This window comes from Euleptes europaea, chromosome 18 (assembly GCF_029931775.1).
Source record: "Euleptes europaea isolate rEulEur1 chromosome 18, rEulEur1.hap1, whole genome shotgun sequence".
Taxonomy (NCBI): Eukaryota; Metazoa; Chordata; class Lepidosauria; order Squamata; family Sphaerodactylidae; genus Euleptes; species Euleptes europaea.
In genome coordinates this window covers 40,141,760-40,163,740 of record NC_079329.1, presented here as the reverse complement: position 1 = coordinate 40,163,740, position 21,981 = coordinate 40,141,760, and the positions used below count along the sequence as shown (strand labels likewise).

At 48.5% G+C, this 21,981-nt stretch overlaps 1 protein-coding gene across 1 annotated transcript; it reads left to right on the top strand.

Moving 5' to 3' along the window:
* Positions 1-2,856: 2,856 nt before the first annotated feature.
* On the top strand, positions 2,857-7,170 carry LOC130490924 (primary amine oxidase, lung isozyme-like). The gene is made up of 2 exons (XM_056864725.1): positions 2,857-4,384; positions 7,136-7,170. Exons 1-2 carry the CDS (start codon positions 2,857-2,859, stop codon positions 7,168-7,170), a joined length of 1,563 nt encoding a protein of 520 aa, XP_056720703.1.
* The last annotated feature ends 14,811 nt before the right edge of the window (positions 7,171-21,981 follow it).

The window sequence follows — 21,981 nt, the reverse complement described above, 5'->3', positions numbered from 1 at the left end:
ACTAGAATATATTTGCCTACCAGACACCATGATGTATCTCCCAAAGGGAGCTCTGGACTCTTGTAAACTCATCCACCAAAGATCTTGTCGGTATCTAAAGGGCTCTTGGTCTTGATTCTGGCTATTCAGCTGTTGTCTCTTTGTTGGGCCCCTATCCATGTGGACAGAATGAGGAGAAAAGCAGGACTTTAAACCCTCAATCACCAGGTATTACATTAGGAATGTTCAGCTGGTCTGATGTGTGTATGTTTTATTTTTCTGTGGCTTTGCATTTTGCCTAAATCCATTTATTACCCAGTTAGGATTTAACTTATTCCAAATCCCACCCGTGTGTTCTTTTTTTGCCTGTATATATATGCTCCTTTTGATTTATTTGGAATACGGATGTGAAGGCTCAAGGGGGGGAATTAGCAAGCATGTAAAAAAAAAAAAAAAACATTTTCCCCAAGGATAATTTTTCCAGTTTTTCTAAACTGAGAAATTGTGGGATGCACTGGAAAAAAGTCTATGAAATGCTTTGTTTTAAAAATGAATGAAATGCTTCTTCAGACAAGGCTTTTGTCACACAAAATGTGTAGCATAAAAAAGTCCTCAGACTTTCCAATTTTACCAATGGAAAAATGGGGAAATTTTGAAAACACTGAAAAAGGCTGCTATAACCCCCCCTTTTGAAATAGTGAAATGAAAGACAAGGTTTTACTCAAAATGTGTCCTATGACTGAAACTTTAATGTAATACAATCTACAGTGTTGGATGATAATAATTCCTTTGTATAGTGGAGACATACACAACATTTTTCTTTGTTTAAATGTAAACAATGGCTTAGATCTATTAGATATGAATCCAGTGGAGGCTGGGAGTCAGGGTGGAGGTGATCAGACTCTACCTGTCACCCCACAAACGTACTCATTTTGAGCCAAGCAGGACACAGGAAATCCGTGAGCTTCAAAAACACAACTGCAGCTTTACTGATTACATCTTTTGTCCTAACAGCAAGTGCTCACCCAAATCCAGGCCAGGCCAAATCCTGGCCAAATCCAGGCCAGGTCTGGATTTTGATGCTCAGGAGAGATCTTCAAGGGAGGGTCTCTCCTCCATGTTAGGCAGCTTTAGGCTTTTAGTCCACTGTTTTCCTGTAAGGGAGTCTTGCCATATATGGTCATCTTTGGCACCCATCTGTTTGGGCTATGTGACTTAGTGGGGTGATCTTGCCACACAGTCCCGTGACCTGGCCTGGTGGTCTCTTGAGTCACAGATGTTCTGGAACTTTGCTGACAGGTGTCTTTCGCCATGGCTTACATGACTTCCTCTTTTTCTCCTGACTTGGAGCTGACAAGTCTGCTTTTCACCAGCACGAGGGTGGAGGCCAACAGGAGGATCTTGCAGCTTGTCTTTCCCCCTGGATCTTCAGCCTGCATTCATTCTCTTATGCACTCTTTCACTCACTCAGCTTTTGTCCACACTTGGACAGGTCAAATGACCTACAAGCTGCACAGGTTACATGAGGTAATTCTTAAACTGTTAGCTGCACTTTATTAGTTGTGAAATTTTCTGTTGTGTTCTTTCCACAGGAAGCTGAAAGTTGAAGCAAACGGCCATCCCGTGCCACATACAGCATGGCAGAAAGATTCCACTCCTAACTTCTGCCTTTGCAGGTGTCATAATCTTGGCCTGTAAAAAACTTAAAATCTTCACAATTGTTAGATCAAACAAATTACAATAACAGAGATCTAAAATTCATATCTCACAGATCCCATGGAGTATTTCCACAGGCAGTAGGTGCTCACAGAATGTGACTTTCTTTCCTTCCCCCTTCCATGGCAGCCCGAAATGCCCTCCAAATCCTGTTCCAGGGGTCCTAATCTGGTGTGGTTGGGTAGGTTCATATGGCAGTAGGCAGTCGTTGTGTCCTGATGTGCGTGCAACTCACTGGAGCATCCATGCCTTGCCTTGGAAAGTAATTAGACCAGGAGTTGGATAAGAATTCTAAAACTGCCACATTCAGAGCCTCATGTCCTCTCTCCTTCTTGTGATAAGGCTAAAGTTCAATTTGTTAAGTGGTTTGATTTTGCAGTTTACTGGATGAGAAGTCTCAGCGACATGCAAATAGTGGCCATGGGATAAGGGACAGGGGAAAAAAAATCTTCGGGAGTCTTGATTAAGACATTTTAGTCAGAAGGAAGTGGTGCTTTTGCAAATTGCAACAAGAATCTACCAAAAGACGGTTCTGCTGGGTCTTCCATTCAATTCATTTTAAAGCAGTTGCTGCAAAACTTCTTCTTCCAAAGTTTCCTTATACCTGGCACCACCTATACTTGATCTGCTTATGTCTACTTTAGATATTATCTACGTGTGTAGCTTATAACTCATTACAAAATACTTTTGAATTAGTCTGGGGAGTATTTTAAAGTGGGAAGGCACTGCTGATTTCTTTGTTCAAAGTTTTTGAGAAATACTGAGTGGAAGGAACATGCTAGAGCAAGAAAATGATACAGGTGTGAAACTAATTCATATAAGAGGTCTCTTCTCCTAATACAGGCTACACTTCTCCTATTTGTGTACTTTAGATGTTATCAATTTCTGTAAGGTGTGACTAATTAAAAGGTGCCCTCGAGCTAGTCTAATGAGTTGGTAGAAACCCTTTGTTGCTGAGTGGGAGGTACATGCTGAAGCAAGAAAATTATACAAGTTTGAACCTCATTTGCACCAGATCTCCTCCACTAATACAGGCTATATCTTCATCTCACACTCTAGATGCTGGTTCAGTCTGCATTCTCCTAACTGCTTTACAAACCCCAGGAACTGGCAATGGTGAACTTGAAATGGGTTTGTGCCCTCCTGGCTTTAAGCATAGCAATGGCTTTCCTCCTAGGCTGGATGTTCCAAACACGACGAGAAGAGCCCCCGGTCTGTGAGAGCCAGCACCAGGATTTATGCTTGGAGAAGGGAAGCCAAGATGGCCACAGCCTGGTCTTTGCTGATCTAACTCTGGGAGAGATTATGCAGGTAAAGAGGTACTTGTGGAACAACCTGGGGGTGCCGTTAGTGGAGACCACTCAAGCCAAGCCATCGGACAACTGCATTTATTCCATCAACCTTCAACTTCCCCCCAAAGCAGAGGTGCTGGAATTTCTAGATCACCAGGGGAGAAAACCTACACGGCAAGCTCTGGCAGTGGTCCACTTTGGAAACCAAGAAGACCCAAATGTCACCGAATATGTAGTGGGTCCTCTTCCAAAGCCAACATACCACCAAGATATCACAGTGCAAAAGTATGGAGAGGAGCTGCCATATTACCGAAGATTTCTTTTGGGACGTGATCGAGAAGAAATCAAAATTCTCATGAGCAAGGACTATTCAAAAGCTCCAAACTTTATGCACAGGGTACTTGACTATAATGGAAGGAACCTTATAGACCACCCTGCTCTGCCACCAGGGTTTAAATCAGGAGACAGGAAAATCTGGATGTGTCATTTCCAGAACGTTTCTGGTTTTTATGTGCATCCAGTTGGACTGGAGCTGCAAGTGGATGTTAGCAGCTTGGATGCTTCTGAGTGGAAAGTGCTGAACGTGTTCTATAATGGACAGTACTTTGAGGACATGGAAGACCTTGAAAGACAATTCAACGAGGGGAGAGTTCAAGTGGCCAAAGTAAAGAAGGCGCCTCTTGAGGGGGGTTACTCATCCTTGAAACCAAGGGTCCCACCCGAGTGGCCAGGCCCTTTGCAATATGAACCTCGTGGTCCACGCTACTGCATCAGGGACAACCAAGTCACCTTCATGTCTTGGAGCTTTGCCTTTGGAATGGAAGTAAACAGAGGGCCACATATCTTCGACGTTAGGTTTGAGGGTGAGAGGATAGTATACGAGTTAAGCCCACAAGATGCCTCTTCCCTCTACGGGTCCAATAGCCCAGGAACAATGACTACCAGATACATGGACCTAAGCTTTGCCCTTGGGAGAGATAGCTTCACCCTCACCCAGGGCGTTGATTGTCCTTACTTAGCTACCTATTTGGATGGGCATTATTTCCTTGACTCTTCGTCGCCTGTAACCCGCAAAAACTCTATCTGCATCTTTGAGCAGAATGCTGAGATTCCAATACGGCGCCATTATGACCACTCAGGCCCTGCATTTTACGGAGGGCTGGTTGATTCAGTTCTGGTCTTCAGGTGCATCTCTGCAATGGTTAACTATGACTATGTCTGGGATTTTGTGTTTCATCAGAATGGAGCTGTTGGCATCAAGGTACATGCCAGTGGGTATATTATGTCTTCTTTCTTTTTCGATGATGCCACAGATTTTGGGAACAGAGTTCAGGAGCTGACACTGGGACCAATGCATACTCACAGTATTCATTACAAAGTGGATTTGGACGTTGGTGGTAAGTGTTGTTTTGTGATTTTGAAGAAATGCAGCAATCTCTGTGCCTGCTTGGTGAATATGTAAACTGCATCTGGAAGACTGAGTGTGATTTTGAGTCCCACAATCTGATGGTGGGTTAAGAGACATCCAAGCTATCTGAGGCAGGTGTTTGAGAGCTGGACACCCCTCCATCCTTGGAGCCCCCACAAGGAAAGAGGATACAGGGGTTGCTTTGGTGAATTCCAGCTCTTTGCAGGGAAACTGTCATTTTCCTTGGGAGTTGTCACTGAATAAAACCTCCTGTCATGCTGGACATCCAGCACCAGGAGCACAGGTGCGAGGGAGCGTCCAGTGGGTGGACGGTGTGCTGTAACAACGTAAAGTGCAGTGTGTGTGAGTGTGGACTCTGTGCAATGGTAGTGCTGCCTAATTGACAAGAGAAAATTGCAGAGTGAAGGTGTATTTTTGTTAAGCATGGACCCTAAGTAGGCTCTCCCTTTCTGCCCCAAATGCAACCCCACAGCAAGAAGGTTAATCTAAACAGCACTTGGACTTTCTCTACAGTAATTTTTCCCGGTAGGCTGGGATGCAAATGGGTGGTGGTCTGGGCATCCCCGTGGAAAGAGGCACTGTTGATCAGCCTAGATGAGCAGGGAGATCCAGGCTACCCACATCTTTGTGGCTGAGATGCAGTGTTGCCTTTCTGAGACGACCGTGTATTTTGATGCCATGGGGGGTGGGTCAAGCGGTTTGTTCCACAGCTTCTAGCTGCTAAACATGACAGGCTTGCAACTGTCTGAAGTTTAGCTGCTGTGGGAACTTTCTGGCAACGTTACTATACAGATCCCCCTGATGAAGCATAGGCAAAACATGTAGGAGTCATCAAGAGGGGATGCTTATTAAATTTGCAGATGATACTAAATTGGGAGGGGCAGCAAATATGGTAGAAAACAGAACCAGGATACTGGATGATCTGGACAGGCTGGAGAATTGGACTAAAACTAATAAAATGAATTTCAAGGGAGCTAAATGTAAAGTTCTGCATTTAGGTGGGAAAATCAAATGCATAATTATAGGATGGGGGAGACCTGTCTTGGCAGTAGTGTCAGGCTCAGGTGTCTATCTTTAGCATCTCATAAGCACACACACTCAGGCAGGAGATCCTAAGCTATGTTACTTTATTAAGAACAATAAAGACAAATGAAAGAAGCTGGCTGCCTTACACGCAGGTAAGGCTGTGAATGAGTTCAGGTATCCAGGTTACAGAATAAAAGCATGCTAGACAGAAAAAGTTAATCAAAACAAAGCGAGGTCATTCCGAGATGGTTCCCAGGCTGGGAAGACATAACATATTCCATAGCATTGGCATATCTGTGGTAAACAGGACGAGTGAAGACTGTACACAGTGATTGCAGGCATGAGAACTCCAAACCCTGTCATGTTGCCAGGACCTGGGCCTACTCACGTCAGGTAGCAAAGCCCTGACAAGTAGTATGTGTGAAAAGGATCTAGGGGTCTTAGGAGATCATACACTGAGCATGAGTCAGCAGTATGATGCGGTAGCTAAACAGGCAAATGCAATTTTTGCTGTATCAACAGAAGTATAGTGTCCAGATCACGCGAAGTGATGGTATCACTTTACTCTGCTCTGGTTGAACCTCACTTGGAGTACTGTGTTCAGTTTTGGGCACCACAATTCAAGAAGGATGTAGACAAGCTGGAACATAACCAGAGGACGGCAATGAAGATGGTGGTCTGGAGACCAAGACCTATAAAGAAAGGAGGAAGAAGAGGAAGAGGAGTTGGTTTTTATATGCTGACTTTCCCTATCACTTAAGGAAGAAAAACTGGCTTATAACCACCTTCCCTTCCCCTCCTCACAACAGAAACCCTGTGAGGTAGTTGGGGCTGAGAGTATGTGATTAGACCAAGGTCACCCTGCTGGCTTCATGTGTAGGAGTGGGGAAATCCAGTTCACCAGATTAGCATCCACCAGTCATGTGGAGGAGTGGGGAATCAAACCAGGTTCTCCAGATCAGAGCTGCGTATATTTAGCCTGGAGAGGAGATGACTGAGAGGTGATATGATAACCATCTTCAAGTACTTGAAGGGCTGTCATATAGAGTATGGTGCGGAGTTGTTTTCTGTTGCCCTAGAAGGTCGGACCAGAACCAACAGGTTGAAATTAAATCCAAAGAGTTTTTGGCTAAACATTAGGAAGAATTTTCTGACAGTGAGAGCGGCTCCTCAGTGGAGCCGGCTTCCTCGGGAGGTAATGGGCTCTCCTTCTCTAGAGGTTTTTAAGCAGAAGCTCGATAGCCATCTGTCAGCAATGCTGATTCTGTGAACTTAGGCAGATCATGAGAGGGGAGGGGCAGGAAGGGTTGCATCAGTGCTTGGCTCTCGTGGCCCTTTATTACGTGCCCAGGGTAATGCTGATTGCCACTTTGGGGTCAGGAAGCAAGTTTCTTCCAGGCCAGATTTGCCAGGGATCCTGGAGGTTTTTTTTTTTTACCACCTTCTGGACATGGAGCCGGGGTCACTGAGGGTATGGGGGGAGGTAGTTGTGAATTTCCTGCATTGTGCAGAGGGTTGGACTAGATGACCCTGGTGTTCCCTTCCAGCTCTACGTTTCTAAATGCAACAGATATTTTTTCCCCGCTGCACCAATCACTTTTTTGCCTGCTTCTTTTGCAGTGGGTGCTGCCCTGGTTCTCTTACCCATGGGCGCTAGGGCTTCAAGGTCTTTTTCTCTTTCTCTCTTTCCCAGACTCCTCCCTGATTCTAAGCAGTGCCTTCAAGTGACTTCAGCTGGTTTCTGGCTCTTTTCTCTGCCCAAGGAAATAAACCAGCAGAGAACAAAGAAGGGAAGATAAAAGGTGCAGCTCTCTCTTTTTGTGTGCCCACACACTCCTACCTCATGACTGATAATCCATCTAACAAGCAGTGTCAGCAGGGCAGATCATGCTGTTGATCTTTCTTTGAAGAACCCCATCTGCTGAGTGTTTAGCACCAAAGTAACCCACTGCTTAATCTGAGCCTGGCAAACCAGTATGCTTTGTGTGAGCAGCAACCTATGGGAGTTATGTAACTAGTGCCCTACATATGACTGTCATTCCATTATGGCTTCTGTGCATAGACAGTTCACTCTCTCTGGGCTTATCCTTTACAGACAACATTGTGTATGATGTTTGTGGAGATACATATTGAGGGCGCACCATGACTGGCTTTCCACTGTGCAGGGAGACACCAAGAGGTTGTGCCATCCTTTCCGTGAGCAGGGAGAGAGGATAGCAACAGAATCGTTTGTGCCTAGTTTAATTGTTTCCGTAAGGCCTTTCTGCCCAGTTTCTTGCTCTAGAATAAAAGTGTTCTACTGCATCTGGTAGGCGATAAGACTTGTTTGGTTCTTCATCTTTGTAGCCCCAGTCTTTTCACCCCATGATTGCTTCTCTTGCAGAACTCTTCAGTTCCTGGTTGTTGTTGTTTTTACCTCCGATATCTTCCTGCCTAACATGGCAATTCTCTTTAATATCAAGCATGGCTGGAACTGGAGATTCACTGCAATGTGCTGCCCTTCTACACCTAATTCAAAGTTACAGCAACCTCTCTTCCGCTTTTTTCTCTATGCCAGTGAGGAACAACAGCACAGCATGCCAAGACAGCTCCTGGCTCTTTCCTTGCCATTAACTCCTTCTCATAAAACAGCCAAATAACCCCGGCTCCTGGCCCTGGAGATTGAAACAAAAGCATGACATGGATCTCTGCGGCTGGGTTTGGCTTGTCTGCCCTGTGACTCTGAAACAGTGGATTTAATCTGTCCTGTCAGGCCAGGCAGACAGAGCGCCGACACCTCTCGTAAATGGCTGCCTTTAATCTTGACGGGGAAGAGGGGCAAGCTGACACGGCTGGTGGTGAAGGCGGGTACATCTGGCACATCCTTTCGGAGAGGGAGGTTATTGTTTTACCAAGCTACTGAAAATAGATTTGGGAATTATTTGAGAATATTAGTGCCCTCCTCTGCAAAATGGCCCGAGGTGGCTAATGTGAAGAACATAAACCTATAAAAGATTTCAAAGAATAACAAGCGATAATTAAAATAATCTATACAATAAATCTAGCAAGAATAAAACTAATGACAGCAAGTGAAAAAAAATCCATGTTCATATGTCAAAACAGCAAATCAATCAAACCAGAAGTAAAAGCAATTACAGTATAAAAGCCAGCTTGGCAAGGTTTGGGGGAAAGGATCGAAAGACAGGTAGCAGAAGGTAAAAGCGGGGACTGTGGGGAAACTTGGTAAAAGGCTAGTCACTTCTAGATCAATATAATCCTGATGCCAGGGTTTAAATTTGCTGCGGAATTTGGTGGTTAGATTATTTACTAATCTGGCTGTTGAATCGAGAGGAGTGGAGCAAGGCTAAATGTGAGTCAGGGCTGATTCTGGTACCTTGGGTTTCAGAATCTGAATACCTTGGGTACCCTACCAGAACTCATTCTGAAAGGTTAAGCCAAAGGTCCCCAGTCTTGATCAGCTCATTGGTGCTTTCAATTGTTTTAAGGTGGGGGAAGTGTGTGTGTGGAAAGTGATGTAAAGCGGGGATTTTAAATTTGAATTTTGAATGGAGGAAGTGATCTCACGGGAAGGGGTGGTGGTGGTGGGAATGACTTGGAAGTGACATCACAATAGGGTTTCCAACTGCAGCGAGGAAACTTCCTGGTAGGGCTGTCGATTCGGTTCGGCCCGAACCGAAAAACAGCTGAATTTCCCCTGATTCGGCGGTTTTTAGTTCGGGACGAACTGGACTCAAAAATGGCGGGAAAACGGGGGAGACGAATTCAATGAGTTCGGGAGTTCATGAATAAATTCGGCAAATTCGGGGCGCAGCAGCATAACCATCAGTAAGCAGCATTCTCCCCTGGCCAATCGTGGCCAAGCTGGGTCTTCTTCTGGCCAATCAGTCAGGATTGAGTACTGGAGGAATCAGCTGCTGCGCGGCCCGGCAGAGGAGAGAGAGATAAATCCTTGTGGGTGTGGGTGTGTCCTCATTCGCTCCTTTCTGTGGCTGCAGGGGGTGCATTTTTGGGGGTAGAGACCCCAAACTTTCAGCAGAGCTTCAGACGAGCCTTCTTAAGAGACCCCCCAAGTTTTGTAAACATTGGGTCAGGGGGTCCCGAGATATGGGCTCCACCCCTTTTCCCTCCCCCTTTTCCATTTCCGTGGCTGCAGGGGGCGCTTTTTTGGGGGTGCAGCCCCCAAACATTCAGCATAGCTTCAGACGAACCTTCTTAAGAGACCCCCCAAGTTTTGTAAACATTGGGTCAGGGGGTCCCAAGATATGGGCTTTCCCCTTTTCCCTATTGGGATGAATGGATCTGTGAGCTCTTGACCCAAAGAACCAGAAATCACCACAGAGACAATTAGAATCCAAGCAGATGGCTTTTACTGGTCAAATATGCAATATAGTGCATTGAGAATAAGATGACAGCTGTGAGTGTCTTGCTCGTTAGTTGAAAATATAAAGCATGAAAACGGCGGGAGATTACAAAGCATAAACAGAGCACAATTTCCCAGGAGTGGCGTTCCCAGGCTTTGGTATGTGGAGCCGTCCTTGAATTCTGGACGGTTCAGCAAAGGAACAGAGGAAACAACTAAACCGAGATAACAGCCTGACATCCTGCTCCCCTTAAGGCCCCCTCCCATCCTGTAAGGGGGCTGGTCTGTCTGGGTAGGCATTGTGAAAGGCGTCGACGAGTTTGGGGGCGGAGACATCTCGTGCATGAACCCATTCGTCATAGGCAGGGGGGAAGTGTTTCCAGCGGACCAAGTATTGCAAGACCCCATGGTGAATGCGGGAGTCTAGGATTTTGGAGACTTCGAAATGTTCTTCCCCCCCCACCATTATGGGCTGTTCAGGAGGCAGCTCCGGATGCCATTGCGGGGAAGCAATATGGGGCTTTAGGAGGCTGATGTGGAAAACGGGGTGCACACGCCTTAGGGTTTTGGGGAGAGATAGTTCCACCGTGACAGGATTTATGATGCGAATGATGGGAAATGGGCCAATGTATTTAGCGTTGAGCTTATGGCACGGACGGGTGGAACGCAGGTTCTTGGTGGACAGGTATACTAGGTTACCCACTTGTAGGTCCCCACCGGGGGACCGATGCTTATCAGCCTGTGCTTTGTATTTGCGCTTGGCTCGGTCAAGGTTGCTAACCAGCCAGGGCCATGTGGTGCGGAGGGTGTGTGCCCAAGAGGCAATGTCGGCATCCCCCTTCCCCTCCAAATCTTCCATTGGGGCGATAGGACCGAAGTCCTGTCTATATACCGCATAAAACGGGCTGAAACCAGTGGACTGATGGACAGCATTATTGTAAGCATATTCTGCAAAAGGCAACAGTTCTATCCAGTCATCTTGGTGGTAATTGACATAACAGCGCAAATAACATTCAAGTATAGCATTAACACGCTCGGTTTGGCCATCCGTTTGGGGATGGTATGCACTAGACAACCCCTGCTCTACCCCCACCAATTTGAGAAAAGCTTTCCAAAACTTTGCAACGAAACTACTTCTGCGGTCGCAGATTATCTTGCGCGGAAACGAATGTAGTCTGAAGACATGTGACATGAAGAGGCGGACCAACTTCTGAGCGGAGGGGATCTCCGCACAAGGAACTAAATGTATTTGTTTAGAAAATAAGTCAGTGATAACTCATAATATAGTTTTTTTTCCGCTGAGAGGGAGATCCGTCATAAAATTTATATCAATCACTTTTTAGGGTTTGCTGGGTATTTCAAGTGGTTGCAGTAGTCCTGGGGGCTTGCCTTGAGATCGTTTGACTGTGGCGCAAATAGGACAGCTGCGAATAAAAGAGTCAATATCAGAACGCATTCCCCCCCACCAAAATTGTCTGTGTAACAGGTGAAGGGTCTTTAGGAACCCAAAGTGTCCAGCGGTCTTTATTCCATGAGCCAAGTGTAAGACGTCTTTTCGGAGCGCTTTGGGCACATACAATTTTGAGTCTTTGTACCAAGAGCCTCCTTGTTCGATTATACCAGGAGGCAGGGTTTGATCAGAGTGTTTCATAAGGCATTGTTCCCAAAGGGATTTTAAGAAAGAATCGGAGACGGGACCCCCCCCCCCTTGTTTAAAGTGGCAGTAGGAGCAGTTAGGGGGGTTGGCGAGGGGGAAGCGCTTACGTGCGGCGGTGCGCAGACTGCAGGCGGCTGGGCGGCCAGTTGGGTTGGAGGAGCTGAAGCGTCGGTCATCATGGTTTTTCGTTACGGGGGCAGCTGGGCAGCCGGTAGGGTTGGAGGAGTTTGCACGCTGGTGACTGTGTGCTTTCGCTGGGGCAGCGTTTGGGATCGAGTTTGTACAGCCAATACGGGTAGGGCTTCTCTTTGTGCGGGCGTAAATAAAGAGTCTGTTGGCCGATCGAGTTTCGCCGGGTATTGAGGCAATCGGGAGAGAGCATCCGCGAGAACGTTTTGTTTTCCTGGGACATGCTTCAGGATAAAACGAAACTGAGTAAAGAATTCCGCCCAACGCTGTTGTTTTGCGGATAACTTATGGGTTCCTGTGAGGGCGGCTAGATTCTTGTGATCGGTTCAAACTTCGAAGGGGACTTTAGACCCTTTCAGGAATTGTCGCCATAGAGTAAGTGCATGGTGAACAGCTGAGGCTTCTTTCTCCCAAATAGGCCAGTTCAATTGGGAGTGTGCAAATTTTTTAGAGAAGTAAGCGCAGGGGTGAAGGAGACCATCTGGTCCTCTTTGGAGTAGGGCCCCTCCCATAGCTACGTCGGAGGCATCGACTTGTACAATGAACATTCGGTTAGGGTCTGGGTGCCGTAGCACAGGTTCCGATGTGAAAAGGCGTTTGAGGGCTATAAAGGCGGTCTGGCATTGATCAGTCCACAGTATCTTAGCGGAGGGCAATGTGGCAGAGTTTTCTTTACCTTTGGTTTTTAAAAGATCGGTGATGGGCAGTGCTATTTGGGCGAAGTTAGGGATAAATCCGTGGTAGAAATTAGCAAAGCCTAGAAACTGTTGTACTTGCTTGCGGTTGGAGGGAGGTGTCCAATCGAGGACGGAACGGACCTTGGCCGGGTCCATGCTAAGTTTATGGTGGGAGATTATATATCCCAAGAAAGTTATTTTGCTCTGGTGAAATTCGCATTTAGCCAGTTTTGCAAAGAGTTGGTGGTTGCGTAGGCGGTGTAGAACTTCTCGGACCAATGTGACGTGCTCGTCCATGGTTTTTGAATAAATAAGAATGTCATCTAAATAAACCACCACTCCGCGGTACAGTAAATCATGAAGGATTTTGTTGATGAGTTGCATGAAGACCCCCGGGGCCCCTTTTAACCCAAAGGGCATCACAAGGAATTCAAACATTCCAAAGCAGCTAGAGAAGGCAGTGAGGGGTTCGTCCCCCTCGCGGATACGGACGCGGTAGTAGGCTTCTACTAGGTCCAATTTAGAGAAAATACGTCCCTCTTGCAGTTGTCCCAAAATATCTGATATTAGTGGTATAGGATAGGCGTTGGCTTGAGTAACTGCATTGAGTTTCCGGAAGTCAATGCAGAGGCATAGGTCGCCTTCCTTTTTTCGGACGAAAAACGCGGGGGCTGAGTTGGGAGCATTGGACGGGCGAATGAACCCTCTGGCAAGGTTTTTGTCTAAAAAGTCCCGTAGTACCGTGCGCTCGGAAGTGCTCATTGGGTAAATTTTACTCTTGGTTAATGTGCAGTCTTTTACTACTTCAATTGCACAGTCAGTGGTTCGGTGGGGGGGGGGGTAAAGCATCACATTCTTTAATGTTGAAGACATCCGCAAAGTCCTGGTATACAGGAGGGAGGGATGGCGGTGATGGGACATCGGAGATAAATGCTGAAGCGGGTGGAGACAGCAGTGCAACTTGCTGTCGGTGCTGGTCGCATTTGGGGTTGGCAAAGGAGATCGTGTTCGTCTCCCAGTCTATACTGGGACTATGACCTTTAATCCAGTTAATTCCCAGGACCACTTCAAATCGGATAGGGGCTATGGTAAAGTCTATTTGCTCCCAGTGGGAGCCAATTCCCATCGCCACCCCTATAGTGCGATGATCAACTGGGCCCCCCTTGAAATGGCTCCGGTCCATTTGGGAAAATTGGACGGGGGCTGGTAAAGCCTCGGACTTGACTTTGAGTGCTGCAAATGTGGCTTCGTTTATGAGAGTGCGACTGCAACCGGAGTCAATGAGTGCCTTAACGGGTAGTTGGGGGCCACCTTCATGGTGTTGTAAAAATTGCGTCCACATAAACGGTGGTTTCTATTTCCTTTATTTTAGTGGGAGCATTCGGTTTAGCAGGAGAATCTGCAGAGGTCTGTGGAGACGCTCCACTCACCATAGACCGGAGCCGTTTTTTGACAAATCAAGGGGGGATTCCAGGTTTAAAGCCGGAGAATTCCAAGGGTTCTCTTCATCAGAAGAGGGAAAGTTGTCCCCCAATGGGGCACTTGTAATCCGGGACCCAGCGGGGTCATTCGATGTAGGCAGGATGGCTGAGTCTCCAGCGTGAAGTGCAGAGGGTGTGGGTCTTCCCGGCGCTGCGCTGCGGGTGGCCGCGGTGCCTCTGCGTTGTGGTCGTCCTCTGGCTCGGGTTGTCGTGCTGGGACAAAAGGGTTTAGGGCGGTATGGGCAGACTGCTGCAAAGTGGCCCATTTCCCCACAAATGAGGCAGGCACCTCTTTGAAATCGGGTTTCGCGATCCTGGGGTGGACGCGCAGGTTTCCGTGGATTGGGGGGGGGTGCCTTGGGCTGGAGCTTTTGGACGCTTTTCTCCTTGTGTTTTTGGCGGACAAGGGAAATAAAGCGTCGGCGGCTTTCCACCTCTTCGGCTAATAGAATCCAATCTTCCAGAGTTTCGGGATCACCCCGCATGTACGACCAGTTCAGAACGTCAGGGTGTAAGGCTTCCCTGAAATGGTGAATTAGGGTGGCTTCGGGCCAGCCCACAATTTTGCTTGCCAGTCTTTGAAATTCATCGGCAAATTCTCGAACTGGAGTAGAGCCTTGTCTTAGTTGTAAAAGTTCCGCTTTGGCTCGTTCCCCCAGAAAGGGGTCCTCAAACCTCCTACGTAAAGCAGTCATGAAATTGTTGAGGGAATGGATAGAGCGGGATCGGGTGTCGAATTGGAGGACCATCCAGTCGGCTGCTTTACCTGTCAAAAGGGAAGCCACATAGCGAACCCGGCTGTCCTCTGTAGGGAAGAACTGTCCTTGTTCTCGCATATAGCTGTCCACCTGATGCAAGAAACAGGGTAGGGTTTCGAGAGATCCATCGTACGTAGTTTTCAATTTGAGTTGTTTCCAAGGACCGGGCATAGGCTGACCTGGTTGCACGGGTGCCCTGGGTGCAGGTAAAACGGGGCCTCCGGGAGGCGGGGGTGGCGCAGGCACATTAGCGGGTGGCTGGACTGGCACCCCCTGATTCGGTATTGCGGGTCCCTGTGGGACGGGCTGTGCCTGGGCTGTCAGGGCTTGCTGTAACTGCCTGTTGTCCTGAAGCACACGTTCCATTAGCTCCTGGAGTTGATCAACACGGTCAGATAGCTCTCGATTTTGGGCTCGTAACAGGTGAACGTCCTCTCCTGGGCCACCAGTACGATGAGGTTTACTTGTCCGAAAACTCGTGGCCCATTGAGAACTGTCCCCATATAGGTCTTCTTCCTCAGACTCTCCGGAGTCTTGGCGTCGGTCTGCAAGGCGGCGTGCGCGTTGGGTCGTGCGCGACGGGGCAAATACCGGGGAAAAAGACAGACCTAACGGAGGACCGCTCCTTACAGTGTCCTTGGGGCAACCGCCTGTCCGCGCTCAATCCGCAGCCAACTGTAAGGAGCGGTCCTCCGTTAGGTCTGTCTTTTCCCCCGGTATTTGCCCCTCATAGCTGTCATAATGTGAGCTCTTGACCCAAAGAACCAAAAATCACCACAGAGACAATTAAAATCCAAGCAAATGGCTTTTACTAGTCAAATAGTCAATACAGTGCATTGAAAATAAGATGACAGCTATGAGTGTCTTGCTCGTTAGTTGAAAATATAAAGCATGAAAACGGCGGGAGATTACAAAACATAAACAGAGCACAATTTCCCAGGAGTAGCGTTCTCAGGCTTTGGTATGTGGAGCCGTCCTTGAATTCTGGACGGTTCAGCAAAGGAACAGAGGAAACAACTAAACCGAGATAACAGCCTGACAGGATCACCCGATCTTGTATGCATCTCCAGAGCAGCAAATCCAAAGCAAAACCTCCTGTGCTTAAATAGGATTACCCAGTCCTCCCAGCCCTCCCAGTATTGGATTACCCAGTCCTCCCAGCCCCTCCTGATGGAACAGAAGACAGCCACAGTAAGACCCCTTTGGGGGCTTTAATCTATAATTTTTCTCTTGTGTGTGTGTGTGTGGGGGGGAAACAGAGTCTGTGTGTGTGGGGGGAGGGAGCAGTTTCTGTGGGTGTGGGGGGGAAGCCAAAGGGGGCTTTCGCCCGTTCTGCCTGGGGTGTGTGTGCCCCCTCGAGTCTCTCTCTCCCTGGTTTGAGGGGGGGGGCCTTCAGTTGTGTGTCCTCAGGTTTTCCCTCATTCATAATATCGGTTAGGTCTATTTTGATGCTTGCTCAAAACTGGTTTTCAAATGGTGACTTAAATAATGCATTTTCCTGGTCCCGAGTCCGATGCAAAAGGGGAAATTCCACCCCCTCCTGCTCATTATGCATAGCTAGCTGTCTCCGTCCCTTTCCATGGTTTGCAAACTCCCAGGTGTCAGGTGTTGCTTTGCATGGTTGTGTTGCTTTGCAGTTGTGTTGCTTTGCAAACTTCTTCGCACCTGCCCCGCCCTTGCTCCCCGCAGCTCAGCTGTTTGTCGGAGCTGGGAGCTTTGTGCGTGGGCGGCAAGCTCTGCTCAGAGATGCACATTAAGGGTGGGGGGACCCTTTTCGGGGCCCATATCTCAGCCCCCCCTGACCCAATCTTTACAAAACTTGGGGGGTCTTGCAAGAAGGGTCCTTTGAAGCTCCGCTGAAAGTTTGGGACCTCTACCCCCAAAAATGCCCCCCCCGGAGCCGCGGAAAGGCGCGGTTGTGTTTTTAATGGTTTTATTTGGCCGAATGTTTTTCCCGAACTTTGAATTGGCGCCGAATTGCACGGACCTGAAACGGGGGAGTTCGGACTTCGGCATATCCCGAATCCAGATGGGCTGAATTTGGCCGAATCCAAACTATACCGAATTTTTTTTTCAACAGCCCTACTTCCTGGAGAACTGGGGGCAGAGTATGCAGAGAGGGTAGAGTTTGGGGATGCCATACTGTCCATTCTTCAAAGCTTCAATTTTTTCCATGTGAACTGATACCTATGGTCTAGAGATCAGTTGTAATTTGGGGAGAACTCTAGAACCTACCTGGAGGTTGGTAACCTTAAACAGTGTGCCATCACTTGACTTTTGACCTAGAAGTGACATCATAGGGCAGAACATCACAAAGGGATATCACATCCTTGCTGAGTTCCACCCTCCCCAAACTCTGTCCTTTTCAGGCACCGTCCTCCAAATCTCCAGGATTTTTTTTGAGCCAATGCAGGTAAACATAGAAGGAGGGAAGGGAAAAGGAGAATAAATACACAGACAGGCAGGAACAAAGGAAGACAAAATGAAAAAGCAGCCATTTATGCATGGTCAATTTTGATGCTCGCTCAAAGCTCTTTTTTTAAAATGCAATTTTAAAAATGTCTATTCACGGTCCCAATGCAAAAGGAGAAATTCCACCTCCACCATTCGCCTGTTCCTTTGTTCCTGTTTGCATTGCCATCAGCATGTGTAAAGCTAACCCGGCCACCGCTTTTATTTTGCATGGCTCCTTCAGGGGGATTCTTCGCAGCAAACACCAAAGGTCGCGCTAAATGGGCTCTTTAGAAATGCGAAGCGAGTATGCACCGGCTTCGCAGTCACTTCCGGAATGACAGTTCAGTGTGAAAATTTTAAAAAAAATATGTGGGACAATTCAGCCTGGAATGTGCTGCTAAATATCATGCAAAAATGGCCAGCAATAAATAAGAAGAGCCTGCTGGATCAGAGAAGTGGTCCATCATTAGGGTTGCCAGGTCCCTCTTTGCTACCGTCGGGAGGTTTTTGGGGTGCAGCCTGAGGAGGGCATGGTTTGGGGAAGGGAGGGACTTCAATGCCATAGAGTCCAATTGCCAAGGCAGCCATTTTGTCCAGGTGTACTGATCTCTATTGCCTGGAGATCAGTTGTAATAGCGGGAGATCTCCAGCTAGTACCTGGAGGTTGGCAACCCTACCCATCATGTCCAGCATCCTCTCATACAGTGTTCCAGCAGTTGCCATGGAGGACCAAACAAACAAGGCATAGAGGCTGAGGCCGTACCCTCTGCTGCCTCCCAGCACTAATATTCAGAGGTCAGCTGCCTCTGTATAGAACAGTGATGGCGAACCTTTTAGAGACCGAGTGCCCAAACAGCAACCCAAAACCCACTTATTTATCGCCGAGTGCCAATGCGCACCACGGCAACACGGCACAGCCAGTGGTCTAGGCCAGTGGTCAGCCTGGGCCAGTGGTCAGCAACCTAGGCCAGTGGTCAGCAAACTCATCAGTTAACAAAGCCAAATATCAACAGTACAATGATTGAGATTTCTTTTGAGAGCCAAATTTCTTAAACTTAAACTATATCGGTAGGTACACTGAATAAAACTTGATATACTTAATAATGATCTTATTTATTGATAAAAATTAAATTGTAAGACCCTGCCATTTCCCTCTCCCCATCCGGAGTCCTCTTCTGGAGGCCTGGTCTACTACCATAAAAGCCTATTGGTAGACCTGGCCTCCGGCTGAGTCCCATTGGGAGGCCAGGTCTACCCATTGGCTTTCCTGGCAGTAGACCTGGCCTCCGGAGGCCCATAGAAGCCAATTGGTAGACCTGGTCTCTGAAGGGAGACTCCCCTCCTCGGAGTCCAGGTCTACCGCCAAGAAAGCCAGTGGGTAGACATGGCCTCTGAGGAGGGAAAATAAGTAAGGTATCCATAAAATTAAATCATGACAATGACTGACAAACATTGTACATTTTCCCCATCTGCATTCTCAAAACTCTGCAGGGGGGCTTATTGTTGAGTTGTGCATCTGAGTGGCAAATCCAAGGCAAAACCTCCCATTCATAAATGGCCAATAACCCCCATGCAGAGTTTTGAGAATCTGGATAGAGAAAATGTGCATCTGAGTGGCAAATCCAAGGCAAAACGCCCCATTCACAAATGGCCAATAACCCCCCATGCAGAGTTTTGAGAATCTGGATGGGGAAAATGTGCATCTGAGTGGCAAATCCAAGGCAAAACGCCCCATTCACAAATGGCCAATAACCCCCCATGCAGAGTTTTGAGAATCTGGATGGGGAAAATGTGCATCTGAGTGGCAAATCCAAGGCAAAACCTCCCATTCACAAATGGCCAATAACCCCCTGTCCCGCACAGGGGGGCAACCCATGCCTGGAGGCTAGCTCGGGGGGGCATCTTCTGTCCCCGATGGAGGGAGCCGGGAGGGCAGCGTGCGCACCAACAAGCGGCCCTTCGGTCGCGTGAGCGGCCTGGGGGCCAGGGGGAACCGAGGCCCGGCCGGTCTCTTGCCAATACATCCCCTTTCTCCTATAGGAAGCCAGCACGAGAGAGGAGCACAGCGAGGGACCTCCCCACAAACGGCCGGGAGACAGGAGGACGAGCGAGGGGGAGGCGAGGGGAGGCAGAGACACGCACTGCCAGCTTCTGAGCAGCCCGCCAGCCAGCTGGGCGTCGGACGAGCGCGGGCGGGGCGGAAGGTGAAGGGTCTGACTGAAGCCGGCACAAGAGAGGAGCACAGCGAGGGACCTCCCCACAAACGGCCGGGAGACAGGAGGACGAGCGAGGGAGAGGCGAGGGGGAGGCGAGGGGAGGTGAGGGGAGGCGGAGACACGCGCCACCAGCTTCTGAATGGCCTGCCGGCCAACTGGGCATCGGATGAGCGCGGGCAGGGCGGAAGGCGAAGGGTCCGACCCTTCGCCTTCAGCCCCGCCCACGCTCATCCGACGCCCAGCTGGCCGGCGGGCCGCTCAGAAGCTGGCGGCGTGTGTCTTCGCCTCCCCCTCGCTCGTCCTCCTGTCCCGGCCGTTTGTGGGGAGGTCCTTTGCTGTGCTCCTCTCTTGTTCCGGCCGCAGCTCAGCTGAGAGAGAGGGAGAGAGCTGCATGCCCGCAGAGAGGGCTACGCGTGCCGGAAATGGCACGCATGCCATAAGTTCACCAACACGGGTATAGAAGGTTCTGTTCAGTCACCATGGCTAGTAGCTATTGATGGACCTCTCCTCCATGCATCTGTCTAACACCCTTTTAAAGGTCTGTCTATGGTCATGATCATTACTACCTCCGCTGGCAGTGAATTGCCCAGGTTAATTACTCATTATGTAAAGCAATGTTTCCTTTTGTCTGTTATGAACCTATTTCCCAACAATTTCAGCGAGTGCCCCAAAGTTCTAGTGTGGCAGAGGCAGGACAAGCTCCCTCTGTCCACTTTCTCCACCTATGCATAATGGTGTAAACCTCTATCATGTCTCCACTTAGCTGTCTTTTTTCTAGACTGAAAAGTCTCCTGCCGTTCCTCATAGGGAAGGTGCTCCAACCCCATAATCATGCACGGCCTTGTCTGGTGAGTGCGAACATAAATGGGGTGAACAGTCTTAGGGTGAAAACGCATGGTTGCTTTAGCCTCCTTTATTCCCTGTTTCAGGCAGGATTCAGCCAGGATCGAACGCATGCGTTTTCGCCGAACGTGCATTCGATCCTGGCTGAATCCTGGCTGAAACAGGGAATAAAGGAGGCTAAAGCAACCATGCGTTTTCGCCCTTAATGATTTTCAAATAGCTATTAAAAGAACAAATATGTTACACTTAAGTATGTGCCTTTTTGTTAATGGTTTTCTTGAATGAACTGCCAGCGCTTGTGTGGGCAAAAAATCCAAAGAAGTGATAAATGATCTGTGTGGGGTGTCACTTTTGTCTCAGAAGGAATCTATTGCACTCCCTTCCACCTTAATTTTTTTTTTGCTGTACTACTAAACAGAAGGGATAGCTGTGAGCTCCAGACCTGGGAGAGCAGCTGGCTTCCAAGGTTGTGTAGCTCAGAAGGTTGTTATGTCTGCTCGCTCTCTGTTTGCATGAGAACCAGGCTTGGCCTGGGATCCAGCTGTGCCTTTGGTTTTCTGTATATGTTCCAACCTACTCCTCCCCCCCATTAGAGTCCTCGTACCTTTCCCTGTAAGTTTCTGTATATGTTCCAACCTACTCCTCCCCCCCATTAGAGTCCTCGTACCTTTCCCTGTAAGTTTCTGCTACTCACCTCCTGTTTCCTGAATAAACCAGCTTCTTAGACTACTCTGTTTGGACGTTTGGTGATTGGGATTTAACAGGTGAACTCGGACCTTACATTAGGACTCTAATCCTCCTTTTTTTTTGCTTTACGTTCTTTTTTTTTGTCTGGAATGTGGTTAGTATCCCATTCCTAATTTGCATGGCAACAGCACCCAACTTCACTGTCTCCTCTTTGGAAGAGGACGACCGCTCCACCCGGGAGGGACAGCCGAAGGCCTCTACCGCTCGAGACATCCTCCGATAACTCCTGCGGGAGGAGACCAGGGATCAAGTCCAGAGGGTGGCAGACCAGCAACAGTGCGAGGAAAGGAGGAAGGCCACCAGAGCCTACCTTTTGAACCAGTATCGCCATTTAAGCAACGTTAACGGCAGGGATACGCCGGAAGGGGAGACCTGGCTAGCCCAGGAGGGAACTTCCCTACTAACGCAGCTGGTCGCGCGTACCACGGCTCTTGAGGATTTACTGGACAGTCCTTTTTTATGGGCCGCTATGGCGGAGGGCACCAGGGGCAGCGACCGCTTTCAGTTGGAGGAGAGAAAAGCTGCCGCCAAAAGTGTGTTGCGCATCATGGAACTATCACCGCAAGCGGTCACGGAAGCTCAAGTCCAGCAACTGTTACAATCAGACTTTGGTTCGGCTTCTGGGGGCTTGGCATGGCAAGTGATGCCACTTCTTACTAACCTGGATGAAGTGAGGTTGCTTCTAACTCCTCTTTTGGAGCAACTCTTCAGGGATACTGCCAAGGCTCAAGCGGCAGAATTGGAAGTGGCATTGGCTAAAGCAGAGGCCTGGACGGCGGAACTGATAGCGGCACGGGCCAAGATGCTGAACGACGCGCTGACAGCCGAAACAGCCAAAACCGCAGCAGAAGCCGCTACTAGATTGACAAGCCGCGGAGTGCGATCCAAGGACCTTGGGCGGCAGGGTTCGGGACAGGGACTGGGAGAGGAGGACTTTTCGTTTTAGCTCTCTTCCGATCTGTCCTTTTTAGCCCTTCCCAGACACCTAGCTCGTCGCCAACGAGCTACCTTTCACTACGCCCTGACACAAGACATTTGCGAATACATGGGCGAGGAGGATTCAGACTGGGAGGATGCAGAGGACTGGAATGCCCCTTTGGACGTTTCTATGGGTTGGTATGGCGGAGAACCTACCGAAGACTGGAATACTCAATTTG